General features: G+C 37.4%; 1 protein-coding gene across 1 annotated transcript; it reads left to right on the top strand.

The window, feature by feature from the left end:
- Positions 1–2,114: 2,114 nt before the first annotated feature.
- LOC143221526 (protein still life, isoform SIF type 1-like) lies at positions 2,115–21,168 on the top strand (the record flags this gene model as incomplete). The annotated part of the gene is given in 29 exon segments (XM_076446954.1): positions 2,115–2,281; positions 4,791–4,975; positions 5,145–5,263; positions 5,556–5,766; positions 6,124–6,368; positions 6,504–7,059; positions 8,145–8,498; positions 8,811–8,867; positions 9,130–9,301; positions 9,558–9,785; positions 9,917–10,046; positions 15,075–15,211; positions 15,296–15,563; positions 15,645–15,689; positions 15,691–15,717; positions 15,719–15,772; positions 15,775–15,792; positions 15,867–16,049; positions 16,406–16,660; positions 17,035–17,205; positions 17,533–17,719; positions 18,505–18,771; positions 19,113–19,393; positions 19,511–19,705; positions 19,920–20,028; positions 20,112–20,291; positions 20,491–20,609; positions 20,702–20,878; positions 21,042–21,168. Coding segments are annotated over 29 exon segments (5,224 nt in total), but the record flags the coding sequence as incomplete, so codon positions are not given.
- Positions 21,169–21,172: the final 4 nt, after the last annotated feature.

Here is a 21,172-nt window from a genome sequence, read left to right as displayed (position 1 = left end):
TTGATTCTGTTCCTAACCCCTTCCTACCTATTCGTTTATCTCTCCGTCTCTTGCTACACCACGCAACCCTTTCTTCTCTTACCGTCTCTTCTCTACCCATCTTTCCTCCCACACTCTATCCTTTTCTTTTTACTGCCATTCCGCGGCTTACCTTCTCTTTTATCGCGCAACGCCTACCGAACGTTCAACGTCTGAATCGAGATAATATCAACGTCCACAGTGGCGAGGATACCGCCAATGGTGAGTTCCTTTCTTACGATTACACCGAGAGTCCAAACACGCGAGTCTATACGGATAAATAGGTGGCAAACGAACGGATAAAAAGCAGACAAGTAAGATAGACTAAACGATCGAGGAAGAAAGGAAGAAAGGGAGCAAGAGAAAATGGGTGGGGGATAGGAGAGGATAGCATAGGAGAGGAGAGGAGAGAGGAGAGAGACGAGAGAGGAGAGAGAGAGAGAGAGAGGGAGGAGGGGGGACAGGGAATCGGAAATGGGGAAAGAACGAAAAGCATAGGATAAAAAGTGTATCCAGAAGGTGTTGAGAAAATGAGAAATATGAGTATTGGAAAAATGCCCGAATGGAAGAGAGGGTTACTCTTTTCGAGAGTTAAGAAGTATAAGGGGCGTTGATTGAGCACTGGGCAGAGAATGGGTGCATCCTGCCTGGTGCAGTGTTTACTCGAACTTCATGGTGAACTACCTTCGACTAGGCGGTGTCGATTCTCCTTTGTTGTTCGACAAAGACCAAACACGATTAGTTACAGTGATATGTGATCTTCGTAGTTTATTAAATAATATTTCGATATGTTCGACAGCCTTTTCGGTAATTGGAATTCGGAGCTGCTGTGTATAATCAGTTTTTCTTATTCGTATTTGTGCCAACGTTTATTATTCCGCGTTAATGACGTATTCGATGGATTAATAGATATTAAACCGATTCGTTTTGTTTTCTAAATATACAGGCTGATATATCTGAACTAACGACATCGATATAATCGCTATTCACGGACGTATATTTGCCGAATTATTCTTAATCGCCGATAAAGGGTTTATTTAAATACATTTATATTTGTACGATGCTCGAAGATCACTGTAGCAATGTTCCCCGTTCTTATGTTGTAACGGAGTATCCGTAATTCGTATTATCCGATAATGTACGGTATTCGGGTGAAATAGCGATTCAATAGCGATTTAATAACGATTTAATAGCGATTTAATGGCGATTTAAACGGAAAATGGTAAATATAAATATGATAAAGTAATGCGTATGATGCAGGTGAAAAGACGACATCGGTTCAGTAACCCTCTCGGCGACGCCACCCCTATTATTATCCGTGACACGTCCACGCAACACTTTGTTCCGCTTCATTGACCTCGCTAATGTCTGTGTCATCGTATGACACTGCAAGTATCTTTTCTAGTTGTCGAAATAATTTGATAACTAAGGGAGGAGAATAGAGACGCGAAATGTAGCAAATTTCGAGGAATTAACTTCAAAGAGGAAATGCTTCTATTAATTATCGTTTTTATTCTCCTGATTTATGTATCGACGATATTCGAGAGTAACGTTCTTATAAAAGAGAATAACGCGAACGGTACGATAGAAATTAATAAGAATTATTATATTTTCAGCGATCATGTCAGGGACAAGCTGATGAACTTTTGAACACCTACAATGATGTGACAATAAAGATATCTTCTCCTACGTCCTTTATCATATCGCGGGGTATTCACCCTGTTCTACAGTGCTTCCCAGAATAGATCAAGAGAATGAAATAAAAAAATAATCATCGGTTAAATTGATGATTGATAAACACGGTGCCAAACGTCGATAGACGAGCCAATCAAAGTGAATATAGAGCATCTTGATATTTCGATAAACATCGACAATTAGGGAGCAAAAGAGAAAGAGCAAAGACAGGAAGAAACGAAAGGTTGGCTACTCACTGCAAAACGCACAGAACAGAACGGTTAGATTAAGTTTGAACGAAGAGGAGGAGAGCACAAACAAGGGGAAAGTAGCGAGAGTTATAGAGGAAAGAAAGGGAATTAATAATCGAAAGTAACGTGAGGGAAGAGTCACAGGTGATATAAGAGAATAAGAAGAATAGAATGGGCAATAAGTTGTCTTGCAGTTGTGCTCCTCTAATCAGAAAGGCTTATCGTTACGAGGATTCACCATGGCAGGCTGGTGCGAGAAACGGAATAAGCAGCAGCGGAGGTCGCAGGGGTGATACTGGCCACTTGCTCAGGTGCGGAAGCTTAAGAGAAAGGAAGAGGTGCGCATACCATACCATTCAACCATTCAGCCACTCCATTCGACTCCATTCTCGATCTTTACTTTTTCGGAAGGCTATTTCTTCACCGATACACCCCCTCCCCTCTCTCTCTCTCTCTTTCTCTCTCTCTCTCTCTCTCTCTCTCTCTCTCTATCCCCATCTTTCCACCCGATCAGAAACACACACACACACACGCATCAAATGCATTGTAATTTCTTTACTCCTCGGGTAGAACTCGTTCATTTCAGATACTACTTGCATTTATATTTCTTGGTCTTTTCGATCAAATCTTTCTTTCTCCGTGTTATCGTTCGAATGATTGAATTTTTATTTCATTCGATTTGTTCATTGTCTTTAAATAAAACTATACCTCGTTTCAATGAATTTTTTAACTAACGTTTCTCCATGTTTTCCATCCTTTCGATGTACGATACGCTGGTAGAACATTTTATCGTAATAACGTCGACTAAAGACGCATTTAATCGGACTGTTCTACTCGAGTTCTTTTTCTTTTCCTCCTTTCCGCTTTTCTCCTTTCTTATTTACTTTTTTTTCTTTATTTCTTGCTCTTTCGCTTTTCTCTATCTCTCCGATACACGCACATACTCGTATTTACATTCATCTACGCGTTTGATCGAATCACTTTCTCTTCCTTTCTCTTTATTCTCACTTTGTTTTCTCGATATATATCCTATTTTATCTATTCCTGCACATCTATCGTTTATTTGCTATACCGCTCATTATTTCAGCTCAAATTCCATTTTATCACATTTTTATTGCCCAAAGTCGAAGACTCGACATATGATTTCGAGCAATTTAAAAGAGATTTAAAACGTTTCCGTTCTACGTTTCGTACATTGTATTACAAATTTACAACGATTTTTATAGATATATAAAATTTTCGAGAAATGAAACTCATCTTCCAGCATTTTTAATCGTTTGATCCGGTTACCTTTCTATGCAGTTTTATTATACTTAGATAAGAATACAAGTTTATTAATTAGACAATTGTTACGATAAATTTGAAGCTTGTAATCATATGTTTTATCGATATTATCGGGCATATTGCTCAGGCACTTGCTTACAGTATACCCTCTCACACATGCAATTTTTTCTGCACTTTATCCAGCAGCGGTTTGCGTCTATCTTGCGTGCATGCTCTTATTATTAACCTACGAAGTTTAGGACCGTATCGCATGTAAATTGCAATTTACAAAATGATATTTCATATAAGATTTATTGCTTTCTATTCCGAAGTGAAAAATTGTGTACGATAATAACGGTGTACAAAATACGACGATAATGGGATCGCGATACGTTGTAAGTTTAATTCGTATGAAACATTATGCATTAGTTGATATTTTAACGTTTACATGCATGTCTCTTTAATGAAAAATACAAATATGCGTCGTGTCCTCTTTATTTTCAGAAAATAACAAAAAATGAAAATGAAAGAGGAACAGACTGAAAAGAGCAAAAATGAGGGAAGAAAAGAACATAAATTTTTATTTTAACATTTACATAAAATATTCGTCGAGATATTCGATAAATTTCGCCTATATGTTTTTCTTTATTACTTAGTACGAGTATCATACGCGTTATAGGCCTGTTTCTTTCTGTTATATCATATATAAGTACACGCATATGTATTTGTATAATATAACAAATTAGATAAGTATATCTCAATGTTAAAGGCAATGTTTGTGCACAACGATCAATCTGGTTCCTATCTTGGGCCTGATTTGGCCGATTTCTACTAAGGTTTTTAGCTCCTTATCGCTTTTCTTACGATTTTTACTCCTTCTTTGAAATAACATTTCGACTGTTCGCGCAAAACATACGATATAAACTGCTAAATTTGATATACAAGATTACAAAACTGCATACAGTAAATACGTATATTATTTTCGATACAATTTACCAATAGCAGTGTAACGTATAATTATATAACGTATAATAACGTGTAATAATTTGTACTAAACGAGATAAACTTGTATTGTATACGACATTCTTTTTTACTTTCTTCTTTTTTCTTTTTTTCTTTTTTATCTAGAAAGGCCTACTGAACGCGATGTTTATCGAATAATATTCTTATTCATCGTACCGGTAGACTATTTTTTTCAACAATTGCAAATTATCGATCTAATATGCGAGGAAAGAAACACAGAAGGAGAAGGAAAACAACGAAAACCACAAGTATAAGAGGAAGAGGATGGAGCGGAATAGAAAACGTTACACACACGTTTACTAGTTATATCGCGTGCCTCAGATGAATATTAATATTTCAAAATACGAATACGAATACGAATATTTTAATGCTAAATAATATTCATAGATTATTTTTATTTCAATTATTTATATCCGTTCCCTATCATAGTAACCGCTGTATCTGTATCTGTATCTATATCTATATCTGTATCTATATCTATATCTATATCTATATCTATACCTATTCCAATGCAAATGATGCTTTTATTATGACGTACAATTTAGTAAAAACAATTTTTAGACTGTGGGCTGAAGTGTTCCACGTAAGTGCCAGTGGGGGAGGGTCTGTAAAATGGCAGCAGGTCTCTGAGGATTTAGTTCCTGTAAATATCATATGCATTCAAGATTCGCCAGAATGTATTTTCCACATTACCGCATACAACAGTCAGGTGGACAAAATTTTGGATGTACGATTGGTTCAACCAGGTAAGACTGTTATCCGATCTTAATTATATTTCATACTTTTTAAAATAATACACATGCGCACGAGCAGCACGCATGCGTATATGTGTATGTAAAAAGGAGATAAAGAGACAAAGTGAGTTTTATTAAAAGCCAATCCATTGTTGTATCCGATGTCAATATTATTGTACAGGTACACGCATTGGACAAGCGTCAGACTGTTTCGTTTACTGGAAAGATACGATGACTAACGATACATGGGGATTGAATTTTACTTCACCGATAGATGCTAAACAATTCAAAGAATGTTGCGTAAGTTTATAAGTTATGCAATTTAGCATTTTTCTAAGTTTATTGCACTATTTGTTTATGTCATAGGTTGAATTTCGCATATTTTCCTTTTTATCGGTTTTCCTCCTTTATTATTGCCGATTTCCTTCCTCTATCGTAAGAACAGGCAATAAGTAAAATAATGTGGCACTGAATTGTAATTTTGATAGATTGCCTTGGTTCGAAACACTTTTCGATAATGAGATAATGAGATAAGAGAACGGGTTTCATAGTATTCGAGTCATTTACAGTCATTAGTTAATTTTTCGTACAGTCTCTGTCGTCCAAGATTTCAAGGAAAGCGTCCTCTTCTTACTCGTTGAAGCTTGAACCACTTAACAAACAAAAAATCAACAAAATACGGAAAAAGCCGTTATCGACACCGGCGTCGCCAAGTAGGTCCAGGGAGCCTCAATGTACTTGCATGACCTCGGAACAACTCGCCAAATTTCGAAACCCAGGACCTAGATATCGAGAATTTTGCGGTACGATATATTTGTCAAGACGTATATATACTAGCATATAAATCAATCTCTTGATTACGTAGTCCCCGATTACGAGTAGTTGGTCATTTCTCTGAAAGGAGACTCCTGGAGGCGGACTGTTTCTCTCATACTTATTTGGCGGCTCGCGGCCGTTAATGGATGATTATATTACGATTACAAGCGGCAGATATTCTCGCCCCTTCTCGAAGAATAAAAGAAGTATAAAAGGCAGTCCGTGTCGAGGAGTTAAACGAATAGCGAGAAATATACCACGCGTTAAATTAATCAAGAGTTTTTCTCCATCTCCCAACTTCCTACATTCTACATTTCATGTTTACTTCGTTATGCGTGATACAGTTACTTCCACGCTACCGCGGACTATGGCACGATCCACCGAAGTGGAAATGACACCAGCTCGTGACAAAATAACAGCGGCAACGTCCAGCGCGTCTCTCTACGATAACGTCAACAATACCAATGTAACGCCAGGCAAGACACCAAAGGCAGGTGAATCGAAGCAAAAGGAGAAACAAAACGAAACGTATCAAACTGCACCGAAGACGGCAAACGTAGGCATCGAAACGGTCACCGTTGGATCCCAGGTAAACCACCTTATCACCTCACTGTATCACCATATTACTTATTACGATGTTACGATATTACATATCACGTATCGAATGTAAAATCGTAATGAAAAATTGGGGAAACAAGTTATTCTTATACTAATTGAATTGCAGATCGATAGCCCGGAAGAGGAAAGCACGATATCCCCGGAAAAAGGTCGGAAACAAAATCAAGATTCGTCTACTCAACAAAATGGTACCGAAATGTTAAAGTCAGAAGGTACACAAGCAGGTGGTACATTACAAAATAAATCTTTGCGAAAAGAGCAATTACATCATACGAAGTCTGCTGACTATACAGACTTGGAGTTGCAAAACGGAAATATTTTCAACATAGTGAATAATAATCATAGTGAAAAGAAATCAAAAAGCAAGAGTACAGATGATATGAGGATCGAAAATGCACAAAACGGTGGAATTAGTTTAGATTCGAATACCTTGAAAAGAATGTTGAAACCAATGTCGAGTATCGATAGCCCGGTTACGTCACCAGAGATGACTAGAAAAAGGCATAGCCATCACAATTATCATTATCATCCAAGCAATAATAATCAGAAGTATGTTATGCAAGAGAGTGGAAATGAAAATTGCGCGCCTCTCTATCGGGTGCCATATAATACCAAGTTCCAGACATCTAGAAGCGTGCACGATATGGGACGTCAATACGCTGGTACATACGATAACAATTTCATACACTATCTGATACGCGAATATTCTCTATCCATTTGGTTCTTTCAAATTTCTTTCAAATTTCTTTCAAATCGTATCCGGTTATAGCCTGAATTCAATTTTCTTTCCTAACTTGATTCGTTGGTCGATGGGACACGAAATTTCTTTTTACACGTGACATATGTGCATATACTATCCCCAACACACACATGCAACACACGCACACTTCTATACACACACGCACGTACGTACATATACACGTAAAGATACAAGACTGAAGTTTCGAGTCTTTTATTTTACGTTTTCCTTTTAAAGGTCGCGTTGTTTGTTACGAATACTCAAGATTTTTGTTCTTTGACCGGTTGCACATCATTTGACTATATAAATACGAATATTGAAAAAGTGAAATATGTTATATTTAATGAAACGGTTGTTGTGCCATGTACATAACGATGGTGTATATGTCTAGTTATCCTTAAATTATTTACGTATCTATATCGTCTTTAATTCAAATTATCAACAATTACTAACGATTATTCTTTCTGACTTGTTGCACCAAGGGCAACTGCCAAACGTAATTGCATAGCTAAAGAGAAGAAAGAAACGAACCAAGAGTGAATGTCTTTACGTTACGAAGCATCCCTGTTTCAAAAAGCAACATCGTTACGAAAGATTATCAACGTAATATTTTTCTTGAGAAGTAGAAACGTTCGAGTAGCGCAATACGTATACCGTGTTTGCGTATAACAGTACCGAGTAAAGTATACGTAAACACACACATATATGTATATGTATATGTATATATATATATACATATACATATATATCTTTGTTTATCCTAATAAATTAGAGAAGTATAGTAAACATGCGACTGTCTTTTCCAAGCGTTTAAAAGAAAAGGTGGTATTGCATAGTCTATAAATAAATAAAGGGGTGCGTAGTTGATTAACAGGGATGCATGGCGCATGTCAACTTACATCGTCGAATCAACGTGAACGCAACAAAATATCGATTCTTTACGTTCGACAGCTGAATACAATTATCACACCGTTTCCAATTCCTGCATGAAGCACCTGTTTGTCGTAGGCGACAGAACCAGGACCTATTTAGATTCGGAACGTAATCGGTGCACAGGTGATATGTCGCCGCCATCGGATAATGTCATCTTCGATAATCAGTGTTACGCGACTACACCGAGTTCATCGAATGGGAATTCGGATATGGAACAACCGACGCATTGCAATGCGCGTCGTTGTACAGTTGGTCAGGCGTATCAACAACAGAACATGCAGTCGGTATCAACACCTGGTAGTCCAACTAGTAGACTTCTTCTTGAGTATGAAATGCATCTAAGGAACACATTGGCCAAGGGTATGGACGCTGAAAGCTACAGTTTACGTACTTTCGAGGCGTTACTAACGCAAAGCATGGAAGATTTAGGTGAGTAGTAAGCTTATTTCTCATATTGCCGACAAATTTCATCTGTGTTATATCTACACACATGTCCCTTCTTTCTTCCTCATTTTTCCTCATTTTTCCCTACCTTTATTTATCTACTACTGCTACTATTATTACCTTTTCCTTTACTTTGTCGGAGAAGATCACTTTCCTTTCTTTTTTCCTTTCTTCCTCTCCTCCTTTCCTTACCCTCTCCCCTCTCTTTCTCCCTATCCTCCCACCCTGCCTTCCTTCTTCCCTTCTTTCCTCCTATCCTTCCCTTCTTCTATACTAAACCGAGCGTCAATGTTGCAGAATTCGCAAAAAATATACCGTTGAACATTCAACGTACACCTCACGTTTCACGAAGACGTAAGTTTTATCAAGTATCTCGTTTAAACCCTTAAAAGTCTTCGTTCATATGTACATACTCCAAACTAAACTACACCTTATTCGACTTGTTGATTCTGTTACATTACTTATCGGTATTTAATAAATGAGCCTAAAGAAACGTGAAAATTGCGGGAATCTTTCGACAGTTAATGAATTTCACTCGAAGATGAAATTTATCGTTTCCTTTCTCAAATAAAATATTTGCCATGCATGTTTAATACATAATTCGATATTTTCACAGGTTCTACTTCCAACAAATCGTCAACGTTACCACTATCTTATCGTTATTGCAACGAAAGGCAAAATAGCAAGGATAGAGATGGTTACTACAGTGATCGCAATGAAATGATCAGGGAGAAACGAGACAGAGACATCGATCGAGATCGTGGATATCTTAGCGATTATAATTCTAGGTAAATTTCCATGATTCACCGTTAAATTATAAAATCCGTCGAAAAATGATGAATAATTTTTTGCTTTGGCTTCACCTCGAAAGAAATATCTTGAAATATTATAACTTAATATCATATAGACGATATACTATATATAATTTCCCCGTGCCGATTGCTCTTTACCGTATATAACGTAGAAAATAAGGTTAATTAAATATATGTTTGTAAAATAATGTAGAAAATAACGTCTATTATATAGAGACGTAAAAATTTTAAGATGTGCTAGCTGCGTTGGAGAATCTGCACGTGCACAGTGGTTTCGACATTCGGATGGATGGCAATCTGGTAGTTCGACGCTTGGTTCTGGTGCTTCTAGTTCCATGAATCCAAGTTATTTGGGACATAAACGCGACTCTACGTGGGATTCTTTACCATCTTTGAGACACGAGGGCAGTCTTAACGATAGTGGATACAAATCGAATCGAACCGATTCTCTAGAACAAAGGTGAATAACTCGTATCGAAACAAATGTTCAACTAATCGTGTCAATGAAAACCTGTACTTGGAGTTATAAATTTGCGCAATCCTTAAGATATAACACTTTGTGTGTGTGTGTTCTGTTTTGTGATGTTTCAGGGGTACATTCGATAGACAAGACAGCGTGAGATCGGATTACATGTCAGACCGGGATGGGAGGTATGGAATTGTTCAACAAGCTTCGCTAGAGAGCACAGACTCGAGAATTTGCTACTTGACGTCCTCAGAGGTGAGTTCCTTGAGTAGTTGTTGACCTTATCAACCCGATATATCCACTTCGGCAATTCGCTACTACTTTAGTTAGTTGAACTTTATAAGATGAAAACAAAAGTGCTGATATTTTGCAAATAACGGACGCGAGGAAATTCGGTAATCGAATTGAATCTGGTTCGAGCAAAGTAGACGGTTTTCAATCTTTCGCTTCACGTTATGGAGTTATTTTTCCTTTTATTCATAAATTGATTATAAAGTAACAGTAATATATATGAACGAATATATATATATATACATATATAATGCGGCATGTCGCATTGTTACTATATTTATATAGCGGCATACGAGGAAGGAGCCTGCATGCTAATGAACACAAAGAAACGTGTGGCTATCGATATGGCAAAAAAGCACGTATCTATTCGTTGAACGTCGATAACCTACTGACCCTGCCTTCACGTGTCTTGCACGAGTTACCTTTCAGTCTATTTCTATGCGTCGTACTTGAACGCTGAAGGTATATAGCGTTGTCTCTCGTTTTACTTTTTCCTCTTTGTCGCATCTCACTATGGCATTACGCGGTACCATACGACGTACACGTATTCAAATTTCATAAAGATCGAAGGAAAGAACGAAAGAGGAACGAATTTGGTCGAGATAACGGAAATTGAGAAATCATAAAAATAAAATTATATCGATACGATACGATGTAAAGTTATCGTTGTACGCGGAAGATTATCGTATTATTTCAGTAGCTATAATAATTTTGTTTCACCAATTTGTCGCATCACATTCGATGTCAATTATGCTTTATAAAAGGTATAGAAAAGCGCTGCTTATTTCTGGCTGCTGCTTACGCTGCTACTTTTCAAACGTATCCATCCAGCCTTTTTCCCTCTGCTCTCCTTCTCCTCGCCCTCTAATCATCCCGCAAGAGACAGAGAGAAAAGGTGCAGGAGGAGGAGAAGCAACAGCGGCGATAAGGACAATAGCAGCAACAGTAGCAATACCTACGACTCATTTCCCCCTAGCGATTTCTCACTGCGCGCTCTCCCACCCGATAGTTCCGGCACCTTGGCAAACCCTCGCCAACCCTTACCTCTTCCTACTCCTCTCTATCCCCGACCATCGCCGAGCACCGCCGACTGCCCCCGACCGCCACCGACCGCCGCCGACCGCCCCCGACCGCCGTAGCCCCCGTTCGGCCGCTGGAGGAGAACGAGCAAGCGAGCGAGGTATTGATTCCCCTCGCGGTAGCAGCACCACTTCTCTACTCTCCAGCGCCCCAGTCTGGAACAACTCACGTTCGTGGCTGCGGACCACTAATTTACCGCTCGTTCGCGCAAAGTCAAGAAGTGAGCTCGATCATTATCGAGCTCTGCGAATAGGCTTCGAGAAATCCGGATCGATTTCTCTGCTCACGAAGCTGGCATTTCGTTCATTTGCTAACTAAATTAGCAGCTGGTTCTCCAAGATTCGGAGGACCAATACCGTCTGGAGTTTATCCGGCGGAACATCACACGTATTTCACCATGAATGGGAATATCAGTGACACTCATGAAGGTCGACCGCATATGCCAAGTTCGGTTGCCATACGTTATTAAACAGGGGAATATTTCGGTTATTCGCACAAGATTACAAGCTTGCTAGTGTACAAGGGAAATTTTCTCAAGAAAATATTCGATTTTGCGGTTTGTTGTTTGGTTCACACAACGATACCAAACAACCCCGTTACAAGAACTGCGACAGACAAGAATATTTTCTTTGATAACAGCTGTAGAAACTGTCCTCCTTGAAGAATTACATTTACATGTTCTTCAACACGTGCAGGCTCACGTGGTGTTGACGAAGAACAACTACGTACCAAGACCCCTTTAACTAGTTTTAGATATTTATTCGTAAATACGAATGTTTCGGTACCTGGCATTACTATTATTTTCATTCCATTTCGCTCCACTTTCCTTAGCAATGGTTGTCTAAAATATCTGAATTTACAAATTAGAGAAACATAACAAGTAATTGGATAGAGAACAAAAGTTATTGCGACAAATCTTAAAGTACAAAATAGAAGAAGAAGAAGAAGAAGAAGAAAAAAGAAGAGGAGGAGGAGAGGAAGAGGTAGAGGAAGAGGAAGAGGAAGAGGAAGAGGAAGAGGAAGAGGAAGAGCAAGAGGAAGAGAAAGAGGAAGCGGGGAGAGGAAGAAGAAGAAGAAGAAGAAGAAGAAGAAGACGAGATAGGAAACATACATATGTGAAATTATAAAAGATATAAAAAGAAAAACATGCAGATGTATAAAACGTATATAAAAAGGAAAATGAAAGGGCGATAGTTGTGAATGGGTAAAGAACGGAAAGAAGAATAATTTAGGAAAAGAATAGAAGTTTTTAATTCTAACGTTTAAATAAATAATTCATAAAACGAAAAGTGGTGAAAGGCAAGTTACGAGATTTGGTGTTCGAATATATCTATATCTATATACAATGCGAAAGAGAACGTGATATCGAAAATGTAACATATTTTTATACAGAGAGTTCGTTTCTATGCGTATATTGCAAAAGTATTCTATATAATATTTACCTTTGAAATCTACCAACTTACCGAGAGAAGGAACGTTTTATAGAATGATTACTTCGGTTTGTTAATCAATTCTGAAATTTCATTATTGCTTCTTTAACAAATCAATGAAAGTACTAATAAGAGAAAGAAAGATCTTATTCGATAGAGCGAAAGGAAGAGCGAAAGAGTGAGAGAGTGAGGGTGGCTGAGAGAGAGAGAAAGTAGGGTAGGAGGGGAGGCAGCGAGAGAGGGGGAATTTTTTGTGCATGTACCTTGAAAAAAAATCAAATTAATCGCGGAATAAAAACGTCGCAAACATCGTATATATATAAAACTCGTATAAAGATCAGATATAGTACAAGATTACGATATATCCGCGAAATTGTCGATTTTCTAAAATAGATTCGTTCTAGTTTTACAAAATAGGAAATTCTATAAAATGGATCCTAGTAGTGATCTGTAAAGTGCAAAAACGGTTTGCCTTAAGTAGAGATTATATATGTACAAATAATCGGAGAGGTTTTTCATCTCGCGGTAATGCATTATAATAGTTTCCCGCTACGTAACGAGAATATAGCGAGAGTATCGCTGGTGCTATTTGCAACAAGCGTCGAGTATATCGTTTAAACGCGTTCTTCCTTCTTTTAATCTCGTCTTTTCCCTTGTCTTTTCTCTTCGCACGACTATGCGGCTGTTAAAGAACTTTTGGACTAACGATTAGAGAGCTATCGGTCAGCGTGATAATTTGGCATTCACGAAAAAATGGATAATGCACGACGACTGTGCATGTTTTATTTCGTATGCACATTCACAGTCAGAATTTTTGTATATATTCAGAAAATTGCTGGAAAAACATGTTAAGAAGATTGTCCAAATTTTCAACGGAGGAGAAGAATTTATGCCTTAAGTGACCGATTTGAAGATAGAACGGCAGCTGCTCGTTACTAGAATCAACTCAACTGGAATTAGGTTAAATCGAATTAAGAAAGGAACGGGAAATCGGACGAATCGTTGGAATCTACGGTAACTACGAGCGGCAAGTCGTTGTCGATCCTTCCACCGTCCAAAAGACAATAAAGGCATCGATGGAAAGATACGAAAGGGAGAAAACGAGTCTAATAGTTTTCCTGCATCGGAGATAGATAGAAGATTAGCTTTATCCACTTGAGAAAAAAAGAGATTAGTCGCTTTCGATTCGAGTTAGACCGAGTATCGACGTAACGACGGATAATAATGGTAGAACCGAGATGGTCGATTATTAAATGCATGAATAGTACCTTGAATTTGTTAAACCTGAACAGTAGCTGCACAGACTTGCAAACATTTCACAAGAAACAATGCAAAAAGTACTTATGCCTTTGTAAGAGGCATACAATCAGCGTAATATGCATCAACGAAACGAGGAAAAACTATATTGGTTTAATTGCAAGAACGTTCAGGAAAAAGTCAACTTTGGTCTCGGCGACGGTTATTACTACAAGTTACTCAGAATCATAAACGGTGCTTTGAACACTTGGGCTCAGCATTACATCGACGGTCTCAGCATTACTCGTAGGGAGATCATGTTCAAGATTAACGGCACTGCAAAGAAAAACATGAAGCTCCTGAAGGAAGGTTGCTACTGTCATTACCATCCGCATATGACGGCGGACGCTTGCAACGCCGACTTTCTAAAAAAAAGTCGTAAGTTTTTGGGCTGGTGAAGGCCTCTTAGGGGAATACGCGAGAAGCTTCGCGGTATGACAAATTACGCTAAAAAGGTAGTGGCACGAGTCTTCGCGTTATTATTATAATTTCTATTTCTATTACTGTTACTCTTCTCGTTAGTAGTTACTCTGCCGTTGCCGTTTTCTCCCGTTACAGATTACCTTACATGTCTCCGTCTCCGTTAAATACCAGTGCCAATAGCTTATAATGATATCGATACTGACACCTTTGAACTTTATCGTTGCCTGCATTTTTTACACCTCCTATCTCGCACTTTATTATTATCCTTTTTATCACATTTAAAATCTCACGTGTTGAAATATATAGGAATCGTTATTATGTAAAATAGTACCTATATATAATCTAAAATATGTCGCAAGTACCAAGTATTCTTGATATGTTATATTACAAAGTATGAACACTGTAATTAGTAATCATCAATAATTTTTGTCACGTGTAGTTCATATCCTCTTACCCCTCCTTTTTTCTTCTCTTTTCCTTATTCTTTCCATCTTATTTCTACATATGCCAATTATTTTTCTTTCTTCTTGTTTATGTTTTCATTTATGTTTAAATGTAAATCGGTTTGTGTCATTGTCGGTGTTGTACTTACTATCGTAATTAAAACTATGTATATAGACGAATCGTTTGCTAAATATTCACGTATATACTCGAGATCGAACACGACGTGTATACACATTTTCTTACTTTATGCCTCCTCTAAAAGTCTTTTTCTTCTTTGAAAAGTCGGCAAATCGACTAGTAATACAAGTAAATGTTGTAGATGTCAGACGACGATAAAATGTCGCTAACTACTGCGGTTAGCGACGACGACGATGGTGAGAGTGTCATAAATTCACCGTATCGGGGAAAGCAAACTGCAGCTTCGTTCAATTGTACGGGAGCGGTTCGTAAGGCTGGGTAAGTAATATCTAGATAATACCGTACGATGGATCACAGGTTGTCAGTTTCTAATGGAAATGTAATGGTAATGTTAAACGGCAGATACTTAAGCGTAAAAAAATGGCTACTGCGAAAGAAGCATCAAATCGAGCTTGCGAGGAAAAAAGGTTGGAAAGGTTATTGGGTTTGCTTGAAGGGAACTACGCTTCTCTTCTATCCTTGCGACTCTCAAGAAAGTAGGGATATGGAAGCAACGCCTAAACATTTGATTATTGTCGATGGTGCGATAATGCAACCGATACCGGAACATCCTAGACGAGATTACATATTTTGTTTGAGCACCGCATTTGGCGACGCTTATCTATTTCAGGTAAACTAATACTATTATCCGTTATTCTCCATTTTCTTCTCAATTACACCCATGAAATTCGCGATTTTCTTCTTATATCAGGCACCGTGTCAAATGGAACTGGAAAACTGGGTGAACAGTATACATTTCAGCTTGTGCCGCTGCATTTGCGCGTCCATCGTGGTAAAACTGGAACCCTTCATTTATTGCAGGAAGAAATATTTCCGCTTAGAAAAAAGCGATAGAATCGGTAAGCTCTTTCTCTCTCTATATATATACACATATATATATACATACAATATATCTGTTTCGTTTTTCCTTTAGGACCACAAATTGAAACACATGGCTGATCTTCGACAGTCTGTTGTGTCTGATGCAGAGACAAAACAACAGATCAATAATCAGATTATTCAGTGGGAAGAAAATCTAGAGCGACTTCATTGTGAGCAATTCCGTCTTAGATGCTATATGGCGAGTTTACAAAGTGGCGAATTACCAAACCCGAAGGTAACTACTTGTACGCTTCTCTTCTATACTTTGAACGAGCGATTAGACGATATTAGTCTAACTTGTAACAGATAGCAATGATAACGGTAGAACAATATTTCGGAAAACTGCCTTCTAAAATTTGAAAGAAACGATACGCGAAATATTTAGTAAAAAACATTCTTGCATCTTACGTTAACGTGCATAATTTATACGCGTTATACAATGTCGAGTATCGGAAGCTTGTATCGACCACCGTGAACCGTAAATAGAATCTTGTAAAACTTCAACGAGTCAGTTTCCGCTAGATTAGTAGGGGCAACCGATAATCTCGATATCAGAATCACCTCGATTCAAATCTTTTATTTTTTCCGCAGAGTTTATTGACGCACGTATCTCGTGCTACAAAGCAGACGTTCAATGAATTAAGAGTTTTCACCGTGTCGTCGTTTCACGCTTTTATATGCGCGCGAAGCCCTTCGTTACTCAACAATCTACTAGCAGGTCGAGGAGCTACCAAGAGAAGACCACCGTTATTATCCAGATCGAATAGCGCATCCAGTAGAAGATCTCTTCAAATTTCGTCGAGAGACGACGAGAAGACCGTAAAGGTGTATGTACCGGATAATCAGGTAATCGGCACCGATAGATACAGAAAGTGACTTATTTTTCGTAATAAGTAGTAACGAACATATTAGGTCGTCCCATAAGTTCGTTCGCGATGATATTTACATTCCTCGTCACAATTTATAAACTATATCGATGATTAACGTCTTTGTCAATGAAATAGGAAGAAGTCGTAGAACAAAAGGGCGAGTAAATTTTTTCTTAACATTTAAAGGTTTATTCGACGTATAATTTTAAATGGTAAAAGTAAAAACAGGAACGAATTTATGGGACGACCTAATAGTAACGAAAAATATAATATTGAAACAGCCACTTTGCTTACCTATATCTATAGCGTATCTATATCTCGGTTAACATTTTCCTGTACTTTAAATTTTAGCTGGTATCCGTATTTGTCCATGACGCTATGACAGTAGAGGAATTCCTTGCAAGTGCTTGCAATAGGAAAAGCCTTAACCCGATGGATCATTTTGTTCGTGTAAAGAAACGACGCGACATGGAAGATCATAACTATTTCGTGCCACATAGAACTGACCTGATCGAGACTTATGTAAGTAATAATGCCACGAATTAAACGATTCTCTTATTTACCGTATCTTTGTCGATTAATCGGATCGTAAAATAATATGTCGAAAATTCTATCGACTATTAAACCGAACTCGCATAGTAATTCGTATCTTGATCATGAAATTTATCCTAATTTTAATTATTTCTCTAGTCCGTTTTCTTAGAAACTGACCTACGACTTGGATAAAACCTACGAAACCTTATTTCTTTCTCGTCGAGTCGTTCAGTTATCATTAGCGGGGTGAAATGAAACGGTTAATCGTGAGAACTGGCCTAGAGGATAAATAAAATCATTGTTTACATGTTGCAGCTGCACACCCATGAAATTGTTGAAGTATGCGCAAAAATCTTATATCAGGTTGAATTACAAAGATACACTCTGGAACAAATGTGGGGCTTTTCGGTGGAAGCAGAATTAATAGAGAATTCTGATCGGCAAGATGAATTGTGTTGTTACGTTAGCAGGGTCGAAGATAAAAGCGTAGCGATGCAAAATGGTAAGTAAATGCTATACTCGGTTTACACGCGTCTACGTACGTCTAATAGCGCGTATCACTTCTAATATTACATATCTGATATTGTTACGATAATAATCAAAAACAATAACCAGTGTTACACGGTAATTATATTGTCTTAACAAATATTTCACATCTATTCGGTCTTTCTAACTATAATATATTAATTATAACTATAAAACTGTGATCAAATTAAACGAATCGAAGAATGAAATTTCTAGGAAAACTGAATGAATTCTATGAAACGTTTTCTATAAAATAGCTCGATGTAATATAAATAGGAAATCAGTTAGTCAAGCTCAAGTTCCTCTTTTCACCCCTCTTTGATCTAATTTAAGAATGAAGGTGAGATACACGTGAAAACACAAAGTCAAGTGACCTTAATCAGATTTTCTTTTGTCTGCATCTACAGAATATCTTGTAGAGAATGACATTGAAAAACATTGATTATCCCCGTTCTATTCCCTATTGATCGTACAAACATATATTTACGTTCCTCATAACGAAGTTCTTCCAACCAAGTATATAACATCATATACCACATGTCCGAATAAAAAATCAAATATTCTAAACGATATAATGTATTAAGAACACTGTGGTAGTTTTTACATTAACTACAAATTAACCGAGTAAATATCTTTTTCTCTTTTCTCTTCTTTTCTCTTCTCTTCCTTTTGCCCGTTTCCTTCTCAAGCCAGAGAAGGAAAGCACGTTCACGTGCGGTCGTTAATAACATTTAAATTTACTTCAATTTTCATGTTTCTCAGGAATAATTAAAGGTGATGAAATCATGGTGATCAACGGTGCAATAGTAAGCGATTTAGACATGATGTATCTGGAAAGCGTATTACAAGAAGAGGTTGGTTTATGCATGATGATGAAGTCTTCGCGGACGGAACCGCCAGATCTCACAGGCATAATGAGAGATACCGATGACATTATTGAAAGTTTGGTTTGCCCACCTCCACCTTCTGACCCACCGGTTATAAGCGAAGAAATGATTTCTGGTTTAATCGTTCCAGCTCCCGGATGGAGTAAGAAACAGCATTTTCTTACATCTAAACGTTTACCTTTATTTTTCCCTCGTTCTTTTCTTTTCTCTTCATCCTTTTATTCCCTTTTTTTCTTTTTTCTCCCTATTTTATAAATTATTATATCCCGTTGAGAGATCAATTATTTAGATAAATTGAAACGACAATGATACTCTACCTTGAATAAAACAACACTTGCTTTCCTTCTTTTCACTTTAATTAACTACCCATATGAAAAGGTACGCGTGTATCATTGTTGCAGAGTAGAGATTACTTATCTATAGAAATTCAGTGAAATGACATTTCGATTGTGACATTGTAAATATACACGTTGGTCTACGCAGGCAAAGAAAGTATCGTGCAGGAGTGTACGTCAACATCTCACATAGAAAATGGCAAACAAACTTCACGCACAAATTCATTTGAAATAGAAAACTTATTAAAAACGGCTGAACAAGTTACGGGAATATGTCGATCACCTGGTGAAACGAGGAAATCTAGTCCTACCGGAAGCGTTGTTAGTTCTCATTCTCAAGCTTTGACGCCAAGCCGGCAACTAAGCGACGCTGAGAAATTAAAGAAAGTTATTCTAGAATTAATCGAGACTGAACGTACTTATGTGAAGGTGAGTTTTTTCGCGTCTTGAAAATTGAATTTCAATTAGATTTAGTTACAACGTTGTATATAATAATTAATTCTATAACCGAATAGATGTCATATTATATTCATAAATTGCTTTTAGAATTTAAATAATTTGCTCGAGAACTATTTAGAGCCTCTTAAACGTGAAACCTTCCTATCGAATGCAGAGATAAACGCACTATTCGGGAACATACAAGAGATTGTTACGTTTCAACGACAATTTCTACAAAATCTTGATCACGCGATCGAGATGGAAACTGATTTCAATAATTTTGATCATCCTAGTCAATTTAAGGTATGCGATACGCGTGATATTTGAAATAATTATATCTTTACTTTATCGAATTTTATAAATAATACATTACTCGTACCAGTCGTAGTTAATAACTCGAAAAAAATACGAATTAAAAAAGCATATTGGATATATTGCATTCATATTTGTACGATACGTTGTTATTATCATTATTATTATTATTATTATTATTAATAGTTGTTTTTATTTTGCAAAGGGTGTCCTGTTTTCCATTGGAAGTGCCTTCTTATATTATGTAAATCATTTCAAGTTGTACAGTTCGTTTTGTGCTAGTCATTCAAAGGCGCAAAAGGTTTTACATCCAAGTAAGCCAACTATCGATAGTTTTTATTTAACAAAATTTATCCGTCGTGTCTTATCGAATTATATCGAATTTTCCTTTATTCAGACGAAGGAAACCAAGCTTTACAAGAGTTCCTGCAAGCGCGAAATCCAAGGCAGCAACACTCGTCAACTTTAGAATCGTACTTGATAAAACCTATTCAACGAATTTTGAAATACCCTTTGCTGTTACAACAGCTTCGAAACCTTACCGATGAACGGAGCGATGAGCATCTGCATCTAATCGGTAAACCTAACTAACAATCCGCTAACTAGCAATCACGATAAATCGAACAAGGGAAATGCGAGAAATTTCATGTTTGTTAAAAAGAAAAGACGATGTCGTATGTTATTCGCGCGCATATCAGAATATCTAAGTAGCGTTACTTATTTTATCGATCTATACGTATTTGTAATAACTTCGGAATCGCTAACTTTAATTATAGAAGCTTTAAAGGGCATGGAAAAAGTAGCAGAACATATAAACGAGATGCAAAGAATTCACGAAGAATATGGAGCCATCTTCGACCACTTGTTCAGGCAACATCAAAAATCTTGCAAACAGGTGAGCAAAAGAGAGGAAAAAACAGGTGTTCACGAGTATCTGTTTTGTCTATTTTACATTTTACATTTCATGCTTATACTACGTTTTGCCAGCCGATCGACTTAAGTCCAGGAGATCTTCTGTATTATGGAGGAGTCGAATGGCTTAATATTTCCGACTTTCTTGGTAAAATTAAGAAAGGCCTGGAATTACACGCAATGTGTTTTGTATTTAAGTCCGCTGTTGTATTTCTGTGTAAGGAAAGATTGAGACAAAAGAAGAAGCTTATGGTAAATTTTCTACTTTCTTCCATCGTATCGTAAAAAATATTTACTTAGATACATACATAGACACACGGTACGCGTGTGTGGTGTGTATTTGTGCGTGTGCGCATATGCGGACACGTACACATACACACGTGTGCACGCATGTAACAAGTAATACGTTAATCAGGGGGTATCCACGAAAGCAAATTCCAGCGAGGTAGAAATAATTCGCTATCAAGTGTTGATTCCTGTAACGGAAGTGCAAGTTAGAGCTAGTTCCGCCAAAGATATGGAATCTCATTTTCTATGGGAATTGAT

This window comes from Lasioglossum baleicum, unplaced genomic scaffold, assembly GCF_051020765.1.
Source record: "Lasioglossum baleicum unplaced genomic scaffold, iyLasBale1 scaffold2581, whole genome shotgun sequence".
In the NCBI taxonomy this organism is placed as follows: Eukaryota; Metazoa; Arthropoda; class Insecta; order Hymenoptera; family Halictidae; genus Lasioglossum; species Lasioglossum baleicum.
This window is presented reverse-complemented; position numbering and strand designations above follow the sequence as displayed.